Source organism: Oncorhynchus kisutch, linkage group LG1, assembly GCF_002021735.2.
Source record: "Oncorhynchus kisutch isolate 150728-3 linkage group LG1, Okis_V2, whole genome shotgun sequence".
Taxonomy (NCBI): Eukaryota; Metazoa; Chordata; class Actinopteri; order Salmoniformes; family Salmonidae; genus Oncorhynchus; species Oncorhynchus kisutch.
The window spans coordinates 25362925-25386352 of NC_034174.2; the positions used below are offsets into that span (position 1 = coordinate 25362925).

The 23428-nt window shown below is 43.2% G+C and overlaps 1 protein-coding gene across 5 annotated transcripts in view; it reads left to right on the plus strand.

Moving 5' to 3' along the window:
• cadpsa (Ca2+-dependent activator protein for secretion a) overlaps nt 1–23428 on the plus strand; it is a 160140-nt gene that overhangs the window by 56025 nt on the left and 80687 nt on the right. For all 5 annotated transcript variants that reach the window (XM_031806363.1, XM_031806401.1, XM_031806435.1 and 2 more), the window contains 3 exons: nt 1295–1416; nt 18255–18366; nt 18598–18737. In XM_031806363.1, the coding sequence (XP_031662223.1) occupies nt 1295–1416; nt 18255–18366; nt 18598–18737 (374 nt within the window). The remainder of the gene's footprint in view (nt 1–1294; nt 1417–18254; nt 18367–18597; nt 18738–23428) is intronic.

A 23428-nucleotide genomic window follows, 5' to 3' on the forward strand; every position in this document is an offset into this window, starting at 1 on the left:
AAAGCACCTTATACCACCCACCACTGCGACTTGTATGCTCTAGTCGGCTGGCCCTCGCTACATATTCGTCGCCAGACCCACTGGCTCCAGGTCATCTACAAGTCCATGCTAGGTAAAGCTCCGCCTTATCTCAGTTCACTGGTCACGATGGCAACACCCATCCGTAGCACGCGCTCCAGCAGGTGTATCTCACTGATCATCCCTAAAGCCAACACCTCATTTGGCCGCCTTTCGTTCCAGTTCTCTGCTGCCTGTGACTGGAACGAATTGCAAAAATCGCTGAAGTTGGAGACTTTTATCACCCTCACCAACTTCAAACATCTGCTATCTGAGCAGCTAACCGATCGCTGCAGCTGTACATAGTCTATCGGTAAATAGCCCACCCATTTTTACCTACCTCATCCCCATACTGTTTTTATTTATTTACTTTTCTGCTCTTTTGCACACCAATATCTCTACCCGTACATGACCATCTGATCATTTATCACTCCAGTGTTAATCTGCAAAATTGTAATTATTCGCCTACCTCCTCATGCCTTTTGCACACAATGTATATAGACTCCCCTTTTTTTCTACTGTGTTATTGACTTGTTAATTGTTTACTCCATGTGTAACTCTGTGTTGTCTGTTCACACTGCTATGCTTTATCTTGGCCAGGTCGCAGTTGCAAATGAGAACTTGTTCTCAACTAGCCTACCTGGTTAAATAAAGGTGAAATAAAAAAAATTTAAAAACAATTTAGAGGCTTCATAGCAAAGGGGGGAATACATATGCACGCACCACTTTTCCTTTTTTTAAACTTTTTTTTTACAAATACTTTTTGAAACAAGTCATTTTTTTCATTTCACTTCACCAATTTAGACCATGTTGTGTTGTCCATTACATGAAATCTAAATAAAAAATCTATTTAAATTACAGATTGTAATGCAACAAAATAGGAAAAACGCCAAGGGGGATAGGCTCTGATGATTAATGGTCCCTCCACTCTCGTATACCTCAGACATGTTTATAGCAGCAGCCATTCAATACAGTCGTAATGTTTTAAACTCCCTATTCTGCTGCTCTCAGGGGACATGGCTGTAGTTCAGAGGAGCTGAGCTTATCGGGGGCGCCCATGTTTGTAAAAAAAAACTAGTCAGATGTTTCTTTATAGTAGTATCAGTGCCTGTAACAGTGCTCTAGCTCTAACTGATCAAATGCATTTTTTGTGTCTGAAACTAGTTTCTAGCAGTAGATGCATGTTGGAAATAAATAACATGTATAGGCATTTGACTGGCAGTATTCTCTCTGTCAGGTGGTGATTGTGGAGGTTCAGGGGTTAAAGTCTCTGGCGCCCAATCGAGTCGTCTACTGCACCATGGAGGTGGAGGGGGGGCATAAGCTCCAGACTGACCAGGCCGAGGCCTCCAAGCCAACGTGAGTGTGACACACACACACGCACACACATACACACACAGGTATGCTGGGCACACAAATTTGATTATAACAGCCTTATTTAAAGTGGCAATCAGCAGTAGAAACAATAACAAAGAGATCTCCACATTCCTAGTTTGGTAAAAAGCTGAGGGATGGGACTGGAGAAATGTAAACACTCTCAAATTCATAGACATAGCTATGAATGCAAGGACTGACCATCCATGATATCACAATTATAGTTTAACCATGTTTTGAGGCTATATAGGGTTTGTTTACACTTACTTTGTTTACAAACATTGGCGTAAAACCAGCTTGTATTTTGGGATCTGATGGGGTATGACAGTTCAACTAAGGTCATGAGGCATTTATAAGTTATATTCTTCAAGAAGTCCAATAATGGATCTAACAGCTGCTGTTTGCCTGTTTAAGAGTAAATACCTAGTTACTGGGTAATATGTTCAGTACGTTATATTTGATATATACAGTATGTAAACAAACTCATGTTTGCTAAGCATGTTAGGAAGTACATAACTGCATTTAATTTCCAGTCACAGGTTGTTTACTTAGATTCATCACAGCCAGTCATGTGCAAGGCCTCAGTGACGTAAAACGTGACCTGGTGATGCGATTGAATCTGCTCCTAACTCACTCTCACACTACTTCCTGTTTACATATACATGGCCACATCATGTGTACTTCCTATGACATAAAAACCCCAAGCCCCTGACTGCTGCTCTTCCCTCAGTCCCACTCTGAGTAGCACCTGATCCAGATTGTGTTAATATGATTAGCAAGTCCTGAGTCCTCGTTAGGTGGTCCATAGGGTGGGTTCATGTTCTGTCAATAGCTGCACACCATGGTGTGGTAATGATATTTCCTTTTTGAGTATGACCAGGTGTTGTAGACGCCGAGCCAGACTGATTACTCAACATGCACCTTCTTCCACTGGTTGTGTTGAGACATTTGCTTTGCTTTATTTAAAGAACACTCACACATGTACATTTAGGTCCGAAATGATTGGCATCCATGATAAAGATGAGCTAAATAAACGCTACAAATACTGAGCTATATTGTATGCTAAAAATGAGAACATTTTAGCCCAAAACCTGGTTACCTCTGCTAGGGAGGCTGAAACTTGGCCACAAATGGATCTTCCAGGAAGACAATAACTCAAAGCACACATCAAACTCCACAAAGAAATTGTTATTTGACCACAAAATCAACATTTTGCCATGGTCATCTCAGTCTCCAGACTTGAACCCTATTGAAAACCAGTGGTTCGAATTGAAGAGGGCAATCTATAAACACAGACAGAGGATATCAAGGATTTGGAAATATTCTGTATGGAGGAATGGTCTTAGATCCCTCCCAATATGTTCTCCAAGCTCATAAAACAGTTTATTAAAAGTCTCAGTGTCATTATCCTCGCAAGGGGAAGGTGCTGGAATATTGAAAACAAGGGATCCAATCATTTGACCCCTATCTTTTTTTTTTACTTTTTAAAAACTTTTAAAATCTCTTTCTCTGAGCAATTATATTAATAAAAAATCATATACTTCCTACATTTTATGAGCATGTAATATAGCTCAGTATTTGTATTATTTATTTTATACAGTCTTTTTTCCTCATCTATGTCAATTCGAGAAGCATCCACTTGCTGCCTGGTCTGCTTTGTCTCAAATTGTATTTTTGCGTCTCATTTGGTATGCCTGAGCTGGTATGCCTGAACTCTTGATGTGTTCCTGTGTGTCAGTTGGCGCACTAGTTCTGGTACTGGGTGTTATGTTAGTGTGTTTCTATCGTAATGGTCAAAGTTGGGAGAGTTGGCTAGCTATCGATGTGTTCAGGATGAATTTAGTTTTCTTAATTTTTTTGATAGAATGTTTATGCCAAAAATCACTACAACCAAACAAACACTGTACCTTGTGCTTTAGCTGTCCCCTGCTAGCTAGCGGCTAGCTAGTAGCACTAGGTAGGTAATGGCTAGCTTGTAGCACTAGCTAGTAAGTAACGCTAGCTAGTAGCCTATCACCTAGTTAGTTGTGCTAGCTAGCTAGTTAGTACTAATTAGAAAAGATACTGATAACTAACCCAATTTTTCTGTGCCACTAGCTAGCTTCTAATTCTAATACTGTTACTTGTACACCCTGTATATAGCCATGTTATTTTTTCTTGTTATTGTTGTTCATTATTCATTGTGTATTTATTCCTCATGTCACTATTTCATTTTTAACTCTGCATTGTTGTAAAAGTTAAGTTAACATATCACTGTTAGTCTACACCTGTTTTTTACGAAGCATGTGACAAATAACATGTTCATTTGGGGGGGGGGGGGGGTGAAGGAGACTGACAGAGAAGAGTAATTCATAATCCATACCTCTTCCTGAAATCCTCATTGTAAGGAAAGGGAATGATTTTCCTCATACTCTAATGCAAGGCTCATCAACCCTGTCTCCTCTTCTCTGATTTGAAAAGCAGGATGGTATGTTCTAGACTTGCTGCTAGAACTATAGTAGCTAAAACAGTTTGTAACAGTAACCCTGTACCTTTTTGTTTTTTAGTAGTACCATCAATACTCATTCAGAAATGTTAATTTTGGCGAGAGCCTTCTGTTTCTGAGATGACAGATGTTGCTGGTTGATTATAGTTTTAGCTTCACACAGTTACTGTAACACACCCTAGTGTGAAATATGTGGTGCAATGGGTCTTTGTTGTCTGACATTTTCAGAGTTATATCAGTCTCTATGCCCTGAGTGCACAGAGATAGAGAGTAGACATTGTCTAGAGTCTAGACTTTGGCCAGGGAGGCAGCTGTGCCCATCTGTGACGTCAAACTGTGTGTCTATGTGTGCATCAGATAAGTGCGAGGGAGAGAGAGAAGGGGCTATTTTAGACCCTGCTTCCTCACGGTGGAAGGCTCAGGTGGGAGCTGTGCTATGAGTGGATCAGTGGAAACTTTAGTTCAACAGAATATGGGGCTATTATTGCTAGATACAGTATCTCGGTCAAACCCTGATATGCACATCTAAAGGGATCCATTCCTTCTCTTCCACAGATGGCAAGTCCTGTTGAACTTGGAATAGGAAATACAGTACATAGCCAATAGTATGTGGACACCCATTCAAATGAGTGGATTTGGCTATTTCAGCCAAGCCCGATGCTGACAGGTGTATACAATTGAACACACAGCCATGCAGTTTCCATAGACAAACATTGGTAGTAGAATGGCTGGTAGCAGAAAGTTACTGAAGAGCTCAGTAACTTTCAACGTGGCACTGTCATAGTGCCACCATTCCAACAAGTAAATTTGTCACATTTCTGTCCTGCTAGAGCTGCCCCTGTCAACTGTAAGTGCTGATATTGTGAAGTGGAAACGTCTAGGAGCAACAGCGGCTCAGCCACGAAGTGGTAGGCAACACAAGCACATAGAACGGTGCCGCTGAGTGCTGAAGCTCCTAGTGTGTAAAAATCGTCTGACTCACTACCCAGTTCCAAACGGTTTCTAGAAGCATTGACAGCACAATAACTGTTTGTTGGAAGCTTTGTGAAATGGGTTTCCATGGCCGAGCAGCTGCACACAAGCCTAAGATCACCATCTGCAATGCCAAGCGTCGGCTGGAGTAATGTAAAGCATTTTATCATTGGACTTGAGCAGAGGAAACGCGTTCTTTGGAGTGATGAATCACGCTTCACCATCTGGCAGTCCGACAGACGAATCTGGGTTTGGCGGAAGCCAGGAGAACGCTACCTTCCTCAACGCATAGTAAAGTTTAATGGAGGAGGAATGATGTTTTTCATGGTTCGGGCTAGGCCCCTTAGTTCGAGTGAAGGGGAATCTTAACGCTACAGCATACAATGACATTCTAGACGATTCCAACTTTGTGGCAACAGTTTGGGGAAGGCCCTTTCCTATTTCAGCATGACAATGCCCCCATGCATAAAGCTAGGTCCATGCAGAAATGGTTTGTCGAGATCGGTGTGGAAGAACTTGACTGGCATGCACAGAGCCCTGACCTGAATCCCATCGAACACCTTTGGGATGAATTGTAACGCCGACTGCGAGCCAAGCCTAATCTCCCAACATCAGTGCCCGACCTCACTAATGCTCTTGTAGCTGAATGGAATCAAGTCCCCGCCGCAATGTTCCAACATTTAGTGGAAATCCTTCCCATAAGAGTGGGGACCAACTCCATATTAATGCCCATGAATTTGGAATGAGATGTTCGACGAACAGTTGTCCAGATACTTTTGGTCATGTAGTGTATGAATGTTATCTGTTGGGATTTTAGTTATCTGTTCTGTGGTATGGACCAGCTGATCACTTTCCTCTCTCTCCCCCCTCTCCATCTCCCCATCTATCTCATCTTTACTTCTCTACCTCACTCCCCCCTCTTCCTCTTCCTGCTGTCTCTCCCTCCCTGTCTGCAGACTGCAGTGGTAGGTGTTTTGTACAGTAACACAGTAGCTTGTGTCTGAGAGTGTGCGTTACCAGGTCAGGTCACACCGTGATTCGGGGTGGAGAGGTGTGTGAAAGGACTGGAGAGGTGTGTGAAAGGACGGACTCACTCACACCTGTGACCCGAGGGCTTTTTGCACATAGGATACAACCTGGCTGGCTGGATGCGAGCTGTAGCCAGGCAGAAGGAACGTTGTTGTGTGTGTGGCTCCAGCATTGTGCTGTACTATCTTGTGCTGCTCCACACGTGTGGCTGAGCTGAGAGTTATATAGGAATGCCCATGGGCTGTGCTCGTGGCCACTCGGGCTCAAACCAACACCAGGCCTCACATCTGAGCCATGGGCCAGGATGAGAAATACACTCAATCTCTAGACATATTCACATCTCCAGCATTCTGCATGATGAGAAATACCTGCCATACTAGACCTGCGCACATCTTAGCCGCTCCGGAGAAATAGACCCATTCTCAGACCTCTGCTCGTCTCAGGCACGTTGTAATGAGGAATGCATGCTGTGATCCTAACAAATCAATTTATCTCTGTAATTTTCTCTGAAAGCAACTCATACATTCTGTAATTACATTTTCTGACCTCGTGAATCTAATCCAGACTTTAGTGATGCAAGCTGTTACACTGCCATCTACAGATGGAACAGTATGTGAAAACAGAATAATCAGGGATGGGCAGCCACAGTAGTTTGCTGAAAACACATTTACAGTCAGACAGGGTCAGACATTCATATTTACAGTCAGGCATTCATAAATACTACACAATTTAAACCATCTGGAGAATATTACATTTATGTTTGCATTAATCCATGCAATATTATGCTGCTCTGTAATCTATTATAATAGATTCTCTTTTCCCTCTAAATTTGTGTCAATATCGCAGTCAACACTACATCGCCAGTGCACTCTGCTCTGACAAGACAAACAGAACACAAACCCCAGAGAAATGGAGAGGGTTAAAGAGAGAGATGGTCGGACTAGTCTTCATTCTGCCATATCAGTGCTCCCCCACCGCACTTTAGTGATTGTGAAGTCACTCCTGGCTATATTAATTCTACACATGAGTGGCCACAAGCATTCAAGGCCTCTCTCTATTCCATGCTTACTGTATGTCATTCTCTCCCCACTCTGGCTCACATGCTTCTAGAATTTAACTAAGGGTGTTTTCACATATAGTCCTCTTTAAAAGAACCGATCTCAGTCCTCTTTAAAGTGAACTCTGGGGTAAAAAATAAGAAGCATAAGAACTGTTATCTTTGTATTCACACTGCCTTTGCCTTTGAATGAGGTCTCAACTCTTTTGCCAGTTCACGTCAATTATTTTGTGGACCAAGTCCTCTTTGCATTCACATTGCTATGTTTAGATAGGAATCAAGATCTTTTTCCAACATGCACTCTGGGTTTTTACAAAGTGCAGGACAAGCAATTCAATCAGAATATGTTATTAGACAGCTAGAAGCTAATACATTGGAAGCTAATACATTGCATTTAGTTCAAATGTGAGACATAATAATTGTATTCAGAAGATACTACTAACATGCAAATGTTTATTGGAAACAATGAATAGCAATAGAATAACTGCAGAATAAATAATGCTGTCATTGTAAATTTTACACCCAAGGTAGGCTACTGTCCCGAGCTAGAATAGATTTTGTAACCTATGTTGTGATTCTCCCCAGATATATTGTCTTCTCACACTACTGAAACCCTACAATCAATAAACAGCTTATGAAGCTCTCTTAGCCTATAGATCACATATTGCAAACAAATAATCTGAACTAAAAACAGCACACATTTTGGAATTTCTGTGCATCTGTGACAACTGCTAATCAATATCCAAAAACAGCACACATTTTTTTCTGCGAACCTGCATCTTCTCTCTTTTGTGCCACCAATGTGAAGGTTTATGGCAGGGGAAACAGTGTTGCAGTAGTATAGTGTGTGGTGCGGGAATAATGACTTGCGAACCTGGGGAGCTTTGCGTTAACATTGTCCTAAAAAAGGTAACCGGTCCGCGGAATTCAAGCGGGCCGAACTCAGAACAACTCTCGAGATGGTCTCAGTTCGATTCGTTTCTGGGGCTCTTTTGAGGTGACTGAGTTCCTTTGGAGTTCACACTGCACAAAATATTTAAGCGAACCGAACTGAGTTTAAAAAAATTGACTGGAAGTGAACAAGTGTGAAGATACCCTAAGAGAATAGTGAGAATTCTGAGTCTGCCCATAGGACGAGCCAGGAGCATGATTCTTCATTAGCTGCAACTCACGATGTGTGCGTGGAGCTGTGAACAACTCAACTAGATTACAGAGATCAACCCAACTATACTGAACAAAAATATAAACGCAACATAAAAAGTGTTGGTCCTATGTTTCATGAGCTGAAATATAAGATCTGTATTTCTCTCAAATTTTGTGCACAAATTTGTTTACATCCTTGTTAGTGAGCATTTCTCCTTTGCCAAGATAATTCATCCACCGGACAGGTGTGGCATATCAAGAAGCTGATTAAACAGCATGACAATTACACAGGTGCACCTTGTACTGGGGACAATAAAAGGCCACTCTAAAATGTGCAGTTTTGTCAAACAAACACAATGGCACAGATGTCTTAAGTTTGAGTAGGCATGCAATTGGCATGCTGACTGCAGGAATGTCCACCAGAGCTGTTGCCAGATAATTTAATGTTAATTTCTCTACCATAAGCTGCCTCCAACGTCATTTTAGAGAATTTGGTAGTACGTCCAACCGGCCTCACAACCGTAGGCCACGTGTAACCACGGCAGACCAGGACACCTGCGGGATCGTCTGAGACCAGCCACCCGGACAGCTGATGAAACTGAGGAGATTTTCTGTCTGTAATAAAGCCTGTTTGTGGGGGAAAACGCATTCTGATTGGCTGGGCCTGGCTGCCAAGTGGGTGGGTCTATGCCCTGCAAGGCCCACCCATCGCTGCACCCCTGCCCAGTCATGTGAAATCCATAGATTAGGGCCTAATATTTTTTTTTTAATTGATAGATTTTCTTTAAAATTGTTGAAATTGTTGCATGTTGCATTTATATTTTTGTTCAGTATAGATTACAGAGAACAACCTAACTCGATTACAGAGGAAAACCCAACTACCTTCTATCGACAAGTCTACTGTTTTTACAAGGGTGTGTGTGTGTTTATAGAAGTCAAGGTCAATGATACACAGTAGGTGCAATGTTTATTTATTCTTCCCTGATTGCCGCTCTCTAATTAGCCACTTGAGACGCTGCTGTACACATTAATGTATTTGTCCAAGAGTGAGGGTGCAGGGCTCACCCCTCTCCCTCCCCCTGTGATTCGTGACATGTTACACCAATATATGAGGTATTCTGTGAGTTGAAATTAAGTACAGTTGAAGTCGAAAGTTTACATACACCTTAGCCAAATACATTTAAACTCAGTTTTTCACAATTCCTGACATTTAATCATAGTAAAAATTCCCTGTCTTATGTCAGTTAGGATCACCATTTAATTTTAAGAATGTGAAATTTCAGAATAATAGTAGAGAGAGTGATTTATTTCAGCTTTTATTTCTTTCATCACATTCCCAGTGGGTCAGAAGTTTACATACACTCAAATAATATTTGGTAGCATTGCCTTTAAATTGTTTAACCTGGGTCAAACATTTTGGGTAGCCTTCCACAAGCTTCCCACAATAAGTTGGGTGAATTTCAGGCCCATTGCTCCTGACAGAGCTGGTGTAACTGAGTCAGGTTTGTATGCCTCCTTGCTCGCACACGCTTTTTCAGTTCTGCCCACATATTTTCTATAGGATTGTCAGGGCTTTGTGATGGCCACTCCAATACCTTGACTTTACTGTCCATAAGCCATTTTGCCACAACTTTGGAAGTATGCTTGGGGTCATTGTCCATTTGGAAGACCCATTTGGGACCAAGCTTTAACTTCCTGACTGATGTCTTGAGATGTTGCTTCAATATATCCACAGAATTTTCCCGCCTCATGATGCAATCTATTTTGTGAAGTGCACCAGTCCCTCCTGCAGCAAAGCACCCCCACAACATGATGCTGCCACCCCAGCGCTTCACGGTTGGGATGGTGTTCTTAGGCTTGCAAGCCTCCCCCTTTTTCCTCCAAACATAACGATGGTCATTATGGCCAAACAGTTCTATTTTTGTTTCATCAGACCAGAGGACTTTTCTCCAAAAAGTATGATCTTTATCCCCATATGCAGTTGCAAACCGTAGTCGTTTTTTTTATGGCAGTTTTGGAGCAGTGGCTTCTTCCTTGCTGAGCGGCTTTTCAGGTTATGTTGATATAGGACTTGTTTTACTGTGGATATAGACACTTTTATACCTGTTTCCTCCAGCATCTTCACAAGGTCCTTTACTGTTGTTCTGAGATTGATTTGCACTTTTCGCACCAAAGTACGTTCATCTCTAGGAGACAGAACGTGTTTCCTTCCTGAGCGGTATGAAGGCTGCGTTGTCCCATGGTGTTTATACTTGCGTACTATTGTTTGTACAGATGAACGTGGTACCTTGAGACGTTGTTGTGTTTGGAAATTGCTCCCAAGGATGAACAAGACTCTTTTTTTCTGAGGTCTTGGCTGTTTTCTTTTGATTTTCCCATGATGTCAAGCAAAGAGGCACTGAGTTTGAAGGTAGGCCTTGAAATACATCCACAGTTACACCTCCAATCGACTCAAATTATGTCAATTAGCCTATCAGAAGTTTCTAAAGCCATGACGTTTTCTGGAAGCTGTTTAAAGGCGCTGTCAATTTAGTGTATGTAAACTTCTGACCCACTGGAATTGTGATACAGTGAATTATAAGTGAAATAATCTATCTGTAAACAATTACTGGAAAAATTACTTGTCATGCACAAAGTAGATGTCCTAACCGACTTCCCAAAACTATAGTTTGTTAACAAGAAATTAGTGGAGTGGTTGAAAAACTAATTTGAATGACTCCAACCTAAGTGTATGTAAACTTCCGACTTCAACTGTATCTAGCCTACTTGACAAATTAGGCCACAAAGTTGCTGTTCCTTGATAAAATAATAACAATGTAATGTTAGAACTACTGCAACTCCATTGTGAAAGGTTCTCATTGGTTGGCTGATTTTATTTAATTAATTAATTTTTATTTCACCTTTATTTAGCCAGGTAGGCTAGTTGAGAACAAGTTCTCATTTACAACTGTGACATGGCCAAAGTAAAGCAAAGCAGTGCTACACAAACAACAACACAGAGTTACACATGGAATAAACAAACATACAGTCAATAAAACAGTAGAAAAAGTCTATATACAGTCTGTGCAAATGAGGTAGGATAAATAGGCCATAGTGGCAAAATAATTACAATATAGCAATTAAACACTGGAGTGATAGATGTACAGAAAATGAGTGTACAGATACTGGGGTGCAAAATGAGCAAAATCAACTAGATAACAGTGTGGGGATGAGGTAGTTGGATGGGCTAATTACAGGTGGGCTATGTACAGGTGCAGTGATCTATCAGCTGCTCTGACAGCTGGTGCTTAAAGCAAATCAAATCTGTAATTTGCCAGTACTAGACAGAAAACAAATTTGTTAGCTACTGTAGCTAGCTAGTTTATAAACCACTGTTTCGTGGAGAAACCGCAGTGCCTGGATCTTGCCCCAGCAGCAAAAACACCAGACAGGCCAAGCAAACGCCGCAGAACTGACATGAACCAAGCTCATATTGATGTTTTGGAGCTGGAGAGAGAGAAGAATCTACAGTACTGCAGATTGAGGTCCTGAATTTACTAAAAGAGCTACTGAAAATTCAGAAACAGAAACTCCTTCAGGGAAACAAAGGCCCACTGTGTAAAGAATGCAGATCTTTTTATTTATTTAAGAAAGTATTTATTATAAACAATGTTTCCCAAGCAATTTGGTGTCCTCCAGTCCTGTCCCCACACTTGTGTTCTGATGCTTCCAGTTCCACCCTGTATGATATTGAGAATAACAACGTTTTAGTAATACATTTTAATACAGATTAGGAAGGTTCCTAATTAGGAATTGTACATGTCTATCAAAATATAATATTGCTTTTTACATGTTACCAATGTTAGATTATACACACTTTAGGCTGCAAAATGGTTCTCAATCAAGGTTCTCCTCACAGAATTCCCATTTGCATTGGCAACGTGTTACACCTGGGTTTCTTCTTCATTCTCCTCAGGTAGGTTCCTTCTCAGTCTCCTGCCAATGTTAAACAGAACTGCCACTGCAATAATGATTGTCAGTGTAGTGTCCATCTTCGTGCGGAGCCCTACCTGTTCTCATCTTCCTGGTACCAGATACTTTTATTGGACTTTAATGTGTCCCTGTTAAGAGGTGTGTTTTCTGTGGTCCTTTGTAGAATCTTGAATTGTTTACCTTGTGCGTTCGTGTCCTGAGTGAGTTTTCGAGACTTCGTGTTTTTTTTTCAAGTGTACTGTGGTCTTGCGGCTACCATATCTCAGTAAAGTATTCTGTTTATCCTTAACCACTGATTCCTCATCTGGTCTCTTCTCTGCACCTGGGTCCAACCTTACCACGTCACAGTAAGCATCTGCCACAACATGGACCCAGCAGAGATCACCCAGATCTGGAATGTGGTAGCCCACCAAGGAGCACTGTTAGGACGGCAGCAAGAACATCTCTCCCAAATCTCCGGGACCCTTCGGGCACTTGCTGAGTCCATCCCACCACAACACGCCCCCAACCCAGGAGGAACCAATGCCCAGGTCTCATCGTTCAGTGCTACGGACATTGTCGTGGTTCCTCCGGGAACCCAAGATCCCATTCCCCGAGCGGTATGACGGCCACCCAGGAGGATGCAAGGGCTTCCTCACTCAGTGTTCTCTGATGTTCAAGCTACAGTCCTCTTCATTCCACACCGATTGGGCAATGACCACCTACATCATCCTAGGGTACACTTGACTAGCGCTACATAACCCACTAGTTTCCTGGTCCACAGGATACCTACTAGACTGGGGTAAGGACTGCCAGCAAAAATGTCTAAGACCCCCACCAAGAGCCTCGCTGTGTCCTCCTGCATTCCTTGAAGATCAAGACTTGCCCACTCTCCCTCCCAAATACTTTGACTTCCGAGAGGCCTTCAGTAAGAGGCAGGCTGCCACCCTTCCCCCTCATCGTCTTGACTGAGCCATAGAACGCCTACCCGGCACCACACCACCCCAGGATCGTCTGTACTCTATCCTCTATCTGAAGCAGCAGTCATGGACAATTACATCCGGGAGTCACCGGAGGCAGGTTTCATTCACCCCTCTACATCCTCTGCTGGTGCAGGTTTCTTCTTCATGGGTAAGAAGGATGGAGGGCTGTGTCCCTGCATCAACTACAGAGAGCTGAACCAGATTACGATCAAGAATCGTTACCCCCTACCCCTGATGTCCTCCACATTGCAGTTGGTCCAAGGGGCCCAATTCTTCACCAGACTGGACCTCCGCATTGCTTCCAATCTGGTGAGAATCAGGGAAGGGGATGAGTGTAATACTGCTTTTAACACCCCGATTGTCTACTGTGTATTTAGTCATGCCCTTCAGATTATCGAACTCACCGGCAGTCTTTCAAGCATTGATCAATGACACCCTGAGGAATATGTTGAATCGGTTTGTCTTTGGTACCTCGCGACATCTTGATCTTCTCCAAGACCCTTCCGGAATACATACTGCATGTCTGCAAAGTCCTGAAATGCTTCCTGCAGAGAAAACTATATGTCAAGATAGAGAAGTGTGAGTTCCACGTATCCCAGGTTTCCTTCCTGGGTCACAAGAAGGCAGGCATCCAAATGGACCACGTAAAGATTGAGGAGGTCACCGACTGGCCCCGTCCAACCTCACTCAAGTAGGACCAGCACTTCCTTGGGTTTGCCAATTTTTACAGGCATTTTATAGTGCGGTCGCAGCGCCTCTCATGGTCCTAACCCGTAAGTCCCAGACCTGTTTTTGCTGGACACACGAGGCTCACAGGGCATTCATGGAGCTGAAGGCACTTTTCACCTCTGGACCCATCCTCGTTCATCCTGATCCGACTCGTCCCTTTGTGGTGGAGGTGTATGCCTCAGAGCAGGGGCGGTCCTTTCACAGCAGAATGAGAAGGACAAGAAACAGCACCCATGAGCCTTTCTCTCCAAGCGGTTCTCACCAGCGGAACGCAACTACGATGTAGACAACTGGGAGCTCTTGGCAGTTAAGTGGGCTCTTGAGGGGTGGAGACACTGGTTGGAGAGGGCACCTCATCTTTTGAGATCTGGACGGACCGTAAGAACTTGGTCTCCTTTAATAAAGCCAAGAGGTTGAACGCTCGCCAGGCTAGGTCAGCTGTTTTTTAACAGGTTCGTTTTCACACTAGCCTTTCACCCGGGATCCAAGAATCAGAAGGCAGACGCCCTGTCCGATGTCTCTAACAGGGAGAGGGACCCCGAGTCCATCATCCCCAGCTCACACATTGTGGCCTCTGTGATATGCAGTATTGAGACCATGGTCCGACAAGCCCAGAGCCAAGAACCTGACCCCGGCAGGGGACCCGCTAACAGACTTTACGTTCCGCGATCAGTCCGGTCCCGAGTACTACAATGGGGACACTCCTCTAAATTAACTGGGCTTCCAGGGGTTATTTGGACACTGGAGTTTCTGAGGCGGAAATTCTGGTGGCTCAACATGATGGAGGATGTGATATGCTTTGCTGCGAGCCTGTTCCATCTGTGCCCAAAGCAAGTATTCACTTGCTTACCACTATCCTGGTTGTCGTTGATCGGTTCTCCAAGTTGCCTTCAGCGAAGGAGACCGCTGATCTCATGATTATCCATGTCTTTCGACTACACACACTTCCGCAGGACTTTGATTCAGATTGTGGGCCCCAGTTCGTCACACGGTATTGGAAGGCCTTCTGTTCCCTCTTGGGGGCATCGTGAGTCTCTCCTCGGGTTCCATCCTCAGTCGAATGGGCAAACTGAGCGGCCCAACTATGAGCTGGAGAAGTTCCTCCCCCCCTGTTTCCTAAACAAGAGGCCGAAGCGGGGGTGCCATCAGTTCATTTGACGATGTCGCCACACCTGGATCAGAGCGTGATCCTCCTCTGCCAGCCACCAACATCAGACAAACCGGCACCGGAGAACTCTTCAGCTCCTCAAGTAGGTCAACGGGTGTGACTGTCCACCCGTGATCTTCCCTTAAAGGCTCCTTGCTACATAGGACCATTCAAGATCCTGAGTCGCATCGACTCAGTCACCTATTGTCTCCAGCTTCCCAGGTCCATGAGGGTCTGTACGTCCTTTCATGTCTCCCTTCTCAAGCTGGTAAGGACCAGTCCATTCTCTCCCCCACACCTGCTCCTCCGCCCCCTTGACTTGTGGATGGCCGCCCGGTCTACACAGTCCGGCGTCCGAGGGACCCTGCAGTACCTGGTGGACCGTGAGGGCTATGGTCCCGAGGAGCGGGACATCCTGGATCCGGGTCTTGTTAGAGACTTCAAACTACTATATGGTGGTTGTAGGGGGGGAGGGGGCAGAGACGGCCCTAGAAACTTTTATTCGACTCAGGTGTAACTTATTATTTCATGATGGTGTGTTTTCTGTGGTCCTTTGCAGAAGCTTGAATTGTTTACTGGGTGGCCCTGTAGACACAGGGATCTTTTTTCCCACACTCCAAAACCTCTCTCTGAGACGTCTTGCCAGAATATGAGAGGTGTTGTATTCTCTCTCTTCAGGTGTCTGGGGGTTTAAAAGGGGAGTGCTAAGGTACCCACGTCACCTAGTAGGTGGCCTTCATAAGCCCCCCTTTCCAGCATTGCACACAGATGACTATTGTCAATGATTCTGCTGTCAAGGGGGGATCCTGGCTATGCTGTCAAGGGGGGATCCTGGCTATCTACCTACGATGTTGGTGAGCTGACCTTTGTCATCAGACAGCTTGCATGTTGATGGAGCAGTAACCTTTCCGATTAGGGAATAGCTTTCCGTTCTTGCCACCAGGGTTGGGAATGGGAATGTGTGTACAGTTTATTAACCATTACACACCTGGGAATCTAGTTCTCCTAGAAAACCCAGCTGTTGTCTCCTCTGTAGAATTGAACCTTATGTACTGATCCTTCAGACCGGTAATAACATAGGACACTGACTACAATCCTGCAGATGGTTGAATTGTGGAGTTCAAAAATGTCCCCATATACCATCTGGAAAATATTCAGTTGCGTAGAACCGTAGGGCCATCAGGAGCTGAAGTAGTGGGGGTACAGCCACGTTCCTATCACTCCCATGCTTAATGGTTGGTCCAACTTTTCCTTCCAGTTGCATCAGAGTCCTTGGAGAAGCGGTATCTTCTTGAAAAACTCATCACTATCATAAAATTCAACAGGATTTAATCTCTCTAATTATTCTCTGAGGTACTCTGTCGTTTTGGTCTCTCCACAGTAGATATGCTGCTAGTTTATCAGTTCAACCACCTCAAGTGGCAGTTGAGAATGAATCTCCAATCTAAATTTATATTCATTTTTTTATTGAGCAACAGGTTTAAAATTAATCTAGATTTAAAATGAAAACAAAATTTCGATTAGAGGAAGAATTTAATTTAACTATGATTCATTTAAACTAGGTTTAAAATTTGGTGCAACAAGATTAGTAGACACACCTTGATTTACCTCTGTTTAGGAGTTATTCCATGTTGGTGCAACCCACCTTTAGGTTGCTTATCCTTGGTCATTTAAAGAGTGACTGCCCCTAAAAAGCAACTAATCCCTTTGGAAACGGCCTATGTGGCATCGATATGAGTCAAACATTTATTTTAGTGTCAAAATTGACTACACAGTGTAAATAGCATCATTTTGGTAATGTCAGTCTTGACTAAAATAAGTTTGGATCCTCAGTGCTTCACAATGAGTTTGGATTACAGTTTGGATTACAGTTATGTCAACAAATCAGGGCCCCTCTTGCTCCTTGCCCCTCTGTCCACTTCAATTCCTTTCATTTTAATGGGGCTCCGTTGTTTCATCGTGTCAGGCGGTGGGTGTAGCTGGTGTATGAAGTCAGGCGCAGGAGAGCAGAGATGAGTGAACAACGCACTTTACTCAAGAAAATAGCACAAGTAACAGGACCAATGTGCGAACAATACCGGTTGCCACAAAACACGGGTGAAAACAGCACCCGGACAAAACCAGCCGGAAACATACCGACCTGAACCATAAACAATCACACACAAAGTCATGGGGGAAACAGAGGGTTAAATACATGCCCAGTAATTGGGAAATGAAAACCAGGTGTGTGGGAAACAAAGACAAAACCAATGGAAAATTAAAAGTGGATCGGCGACGTCGACCGCCGAGCGGCAGAAGTCGAGACACATCGCCACAACGTGTTCGGCAGACTGAAAACCCCTATACGGATTGACAATGCCTCCACTGTCAAAGTTTAATGGTTTGCATGCCCTGCGGAAGGACCCTGGTATGCGGAATAGATGGTTGGAGTTCAGGTACAGTAAATGCTCTCTACCAACAATAACCCTGTGGCACAATGTATTTGAATCACATAATCCACTGTTTTCACAACATTCTATAATAGCATCCCCTTTCAAACACCCTCCATTTCCTGCTTTATTTGGGTGTGCCAGAGATACCACTTACTGTATATACCGCTGACAGACTTATTCTCTTGTATAGTAGTTAAACGTTACAAAGGAAGACTCACACTGTGGATCCATCACATCAGGGAAATGCTTCATAGATGGTAACTGCCGTAAATACAGGACTTAAGTGTGAAACTTGGGATCTTCTTCACAGATATACTGTAAGACCACATAGAAAGGAGATACAGCCCATCAGTGCGAAATGACACACAGAGAAACACCTCACAGCTTGGAGCTCGTTCACAGATGGTTGTGATGCATCCCAAAGGCATGCTGAGTGATTTAGGAATTATGTAATAGTGCTTGTGCTGTCAAGGTTTCCCTGTGCTATCTCTTCCTCAGAATGTGTCTTTTGAATACACCGGGTTTGTCATACACACACACACACACACACACACACACACACACACACACACACACACACACACACACACACACACACACACACACACACACACACACACACACACACACACACACACACACACACACACACACACACACACCCTCTCTCTCTCTCCCGCTTGCTCTTGTTCTCTCCTCACTACTGTAGTGTAGGGTCTTGATCCAATAAAGTGGATTTTAACATTTAAATGATCTTCTCCCTTTCCTGTGAAAATATTAAATGTGTGATTAATAAATTATCTGTAACAGAGCAGCAAGACTCCATTTTCCATGTCAAACATATCATGTCACTATTTAACCCTGGTCTCTCCCTGTGGTCTTGTGTGTGTTCCAGCTGGGGGACCCAGGGGGACTTCACTACCACACACCCCCTGCCAGCTGTAAAGGTGAAGCTGTTTACTGAGAGCACAGGAGTACTGGCCCTGGAGGACAAAGAGTTGGGCAGGGTAAGAGCCTACACGACTGGAGCCAGAGATAGGCATAGTCGGCAGCAAACTCGTTTTTCACATTTCAAAATGGTTGCTACTTTGACATGAATATGGTGTATACATTGATACTATCATACATATATATATATAGACATATACATTGATACAACCTTACATGACTGTGTGTTTTATCTGTGACTTGACTTGACTTGTATAATAGGTATACTGGATGTGCCATTGTGCTTCCAGGTTGTGCTCCATCCCACCCCCAACAGTCCCAAACAGTCAGAACTGCACAAGATGTCCGTGTCCAAAGGCTGCCCTGACAGTGACCTGAAGATCAAACTGGCCATCCGCATGGACAAGCCACAAAACATGAAGCACTGTGGGTAAGTTACTTTGCGCTGAAACTCTAGATCAAACAATGGTTTGCTGCCATCTAGTGGTTCTGATCATTACTGCATAACACACTTCCAGAACAGAGACGATCGACTGACCAAAACAGGCCATCTTTACTTTATCTTGACCTTTAAACTATGATCTTCAACATACATTGAAGTTTACTGTGTAATTGGCACTGTGACATCTGACAATTTTAGATTTTTTCAAATATTGTGCTACTGCATTTATCAAGCCTACATAATAAAGTATTCTCTTTCAGTAATTCACTGCTTTCACAACAGCAATTTAAAAGTCATCGCTCATTTTGCGTGAAATGGAAAGATCTCTGTACAGATTCCAATGCCTGGGCTCGGTATTACAGTGTTTCCTCTAGGAAATCATATCTCTAGCAGCGGTAGCAATATAGGGGCAACACTGCATAAACAAAGTGTGCATAGCCTTACACTACAAACATGTAAGACATTACCATGTTAAAGCCCAATCAGTTCAAATCAGCCAGGTTTTGTCACAAATATTATGTATCTGTTTGTCCAGCCCTCATATTTTGCCTCACAGGGAAGTGCTTTACCATTTTCTTTTCAGGACAACCAGGGCTACAAGTAAACTGAAAAACAATTTGACATAAGTTACAGTGCCTTGCGAAAGTATTCGGCCCCCTTGAACTTTGCGACCTTTTGCCACATTTCAGGCTTCAAACATAAAGATATAAAACTGTATTTTTTTGTGAAGAATCAACAACAAGTGGGACACAATCATGAAGTGGAACGACATTTATTGGATATTTCAAACTTTTTTAACAAATCAAAAACTGTAAAATTGGGCGTGCAAAATTATTCAGCCCCTTTACTTTCAGTGCAGCAAACTCTCTCCAGAAGTTCAGTGAGGATCTCTGAATGATCCAATGTTGACCTAAATGACTAATGATGATAAATACAATCCACCTGTGTGTAATCAAGTCTCCGTATAAATGCACCTGCACTGTGATAGTCTCAGAGGTCCGTTAAAAGCGCAGAGAGCATCATGAAGAACAAGGAACACACCAGGCAGGTCCGAGATACTGTTGTGAAGAAGTTTAAAGCCGGATTTGGATACAAAAAGATTTCCCAAGCTTTAAACATCCCAAGGAGCACTGTGCAAGCGATAATATTGAAATGGAAGGAGTATCAGACCACTGCAAATCTACCAAGACCTGGCCGTCCCTCTAAACTTTCAGCTCATACAAGGAGAAGACTGATCAGAGATGCAGCCAAGAGGCCCATGATCACTCTGGATGAACTGCAGAGATCTACAGCTGAGGTGGGAGACTCTGTCCATAGGACAACAATCAGTCGTATATTGCACAAATCTGGCCTATGGAAGAGTGGCAAGAAGAAAGCCATAAAAAGTGTCGTTTAAAGTTTGCCACAAGCCACCTGGGAGACACACCAAACATGTGGAAGAAGGTGCTCTGGTCAGATGAAACCAAAATTGAACTTTTTGGCAACAATGCAAAACGTTTGGCGTAAAAGCAACACAGCTCATCACCCGGACCACACCATCCCCACTGTCAAACATGGTGGTGGCAGCATCATGGTTTGGGCCTGCTTTTTAAAATTGATGGGAAGATGGATGGAGCCAAATACAGGACCATTCTGGAAGAAAACCTGATGGAGTCTGCAAAAGACCTAAGACTGGGACGGAGATTTGTCTTCCAACAAGACAATGATCCAAAACATAAAGCAAAATCTACAATGGAATGGTTCAAAAATAAACATATCCAGGTGTTAGAATGGCCAAGTCAAAGTCCAGACCTGAATCCAATCAAGAATCTGTGGAAAGAACTGAAAACTGCTGTTCACAAATGCTCTCCATCCAACCTCACTGAGCTCGAGCTGTTTTGCAAGGAGGAATGGGAAAAAATGTCAGTCTCTCGATGTGCAAAACTGATAGAGACATACCCCAAGCGACTTACAGCTGTAATCACAGCAAAAGGTGGCGCTACAAAGTATTAACTTAAGGGGGCTGAATAATTTTGCACGCCCAATTTTTCAGTTTTTGATTTGTTAAAAAAGTTTGAAATATCCAATAAATGTCGTTCCACTTCATGATTGTGTCCCACTTGTTGTCGATTCTTCACAAAAAAATACAGTTTTATATCTTTATGTATGAAGCCTGAAATGTGGCAAAAGGTCGCAAAGTTCAAGGGGGCCGAATACTTTCGCAAGGCACTGTACATTCATGAGTTTTATAGACTAATGTCACTAGAAAAATTAGCGGAAATTTATGAAAACCCTTACCTTCTGACGAGTCCTGTGTGGCTTGTGAACCTCGTAGAGCAAAACAGACAACACGTGCACGTTCGTGACAGTCTCTACTTTTCGGGATAGAGTCTCAGCTTTTCATAATAGTTTATAGCTCAAACTGTTCAGACTTTAGAGACATTTTCATGAGAAGAACCGTTTTCGGTATTGTGTCTTGATTTGATTTGTCTCACAAACTCCTCAATATCACAACCTCTGTAGACTGCACAGGTGCATGGCTGCTATGGGCGGATTCAGAGCGAAGGAAGTCTGTAGGCCAAACAGACAATTCAGGAGGGGTTTAAAACCAGGTCAGAACCACTCAAATGTTGCCTGCAGCCTGTTGGTATTGATTGAGTTAAAGAGAACATTGAAAAATTGTAAGAACTCTGACTGTCATGAATGGATATCAAGAAAATGTCTTGGCACCCTCCTCACCCCAGATCAAATAGCAAATAATGACTGTGATTAGCTTGATGGCTAGTGATAGAAGTGATGCGACAGCACCAACTCAGAGACATAAGGACATGTTAACGTCACATTCCTCACTTCCTCCCTCCTCCTGTCTCATTCAGTGTGCGTGCGTGCGTGCGCGCGTGTGTGTGTGTGTGTGTGTGTGTGTGTGTGTGTGTGTGTGTGTGTGTGTGTGTGTGTGTGTGTGTGTGTGTGTGTGTGTGTGTGTGTGCGTATGTGTGCACGTCCTGCTCTATGGGGAAGCCTAAGTGCTATCCAGTGTCTGGGCTTTGAGGCGCTCCGCCTGTCTCCCTCACTCACTCCTCCATATGCTTCCTGTACAGGGCCTGTGGGGCCTGATCTGCTCTTGGGGTGGTCCTACAGTAGCCTGCATTGGGGCCCTTAGCTCCCTGTACCAGCCTCTGCCTGGCAGGCTGCTGGCAGCCCCCTTACCCGCTGCTCCTTGGGCACTAGTTTATTCAGAGCGACAAGCCCTGACGCCCCGAAACTAAACAGGAGGGTACACAGGCAGAGGGAGGCGAACCAGGGCACCCCTAGCCTGACCAGGGGGAGGAGCGGGCAGATTCAGGCAGAGCTGGGGTCCTCACCCTCAGATGTTCTTTTCCAAAGCCCTCCTCCTCCTTCATCCTCTGATCTCTTCATAAAACAACAAGAAACAACACAACTCATTCTGGACTCCCGCAGACTCAAGACTGATGGCACTCAACAAACCAGAGTGCAGTGATCAAACCCACATGTAGGGACGTCCACTGGCACATACAGTAGCTGGGGTTCTGGATGTGTCAGGAGAATTTATGGCACTCCCATCCACAAACCATGTTCTTCTCTGAAATAAGTAAATATCAGAAAACAGTTATTTTCCCACTTTAAAACCATGAACAAACAAGGTAGCCCTAGCGCTAAAACCCTTGCCATAGTAAAAGGTAGCAGTAACAACTTTTAACCATTAGAGGTCAGTAGAGACATTTTACTGTAGCACAAGTAGGGTAGCAAAGGGAGTGTATATTACTGGAAACTTTCAAAGATTACCAGCAAACTACCAGAATGTTGGTATCTTTCAAGAATTGTATGTAATCTATTACAAGACATCTAGTGGATTATCTATTACAAGACATCTAATTTCAGATTATCACAGGTGTCTGTAATCATCTCTGGCCCTCCGTGTGGGCTTACCACATGTACAATTAATTAAATAAGATTTTTAAATTAAAAAATGGAATGGCAGAGCTGTTAAACATTATCCTATATATAAACCATACACTTGGTGAATATCATTGGTGTTTCATATGAAGGTTTAATTTACTATGTCAGTATCTATTTGTTGTCAATGTTTTGGTGATAAACTGGTGGCAGTTGTGAAAAATGTTAATAGTCGGAAGAGTTGCAGAGTTAATTGAATATAATACCATTGTTTATTACCAGCGTTTTTCATTAATTAGGCTTTAAAAAAAATCTTGAACCATATGTTCTATGTACTATACTCATGAAAAATATGAACAGAGATATAATAAATGAATACTCTATATGAATAATAAAAAGTTATTCAATTATAAATTACCAAAGTTACGATAGATTGCCATAGATTTTCTGTTAATTACCCACATTTCTGAAGATTCCAGTAACTTTAGTAAATTACCGGTAGCTTTCCAAACCTAAGCACAAGCATCTCTGTTATTGTTTGCAATCTCCATTTGCACAAGTTGATTAAGAACATTATAAACATTAAGAATACCGTCCTAATATTGAGTTGCAATCCCCACCTTTTGCCCTCAGAACAGCCTCAATTCGTCGGGGCATGGACTCTACAAGGTGTCGAAAGCGTTCCACAGGGATGCTGGCCCATGTAGACTCCAGTGCTTCCCACAGTTGTATCAAGTTGGCTGGATGTCCTTTGGGTGATGGATCATTCTTGATACACACAGGAA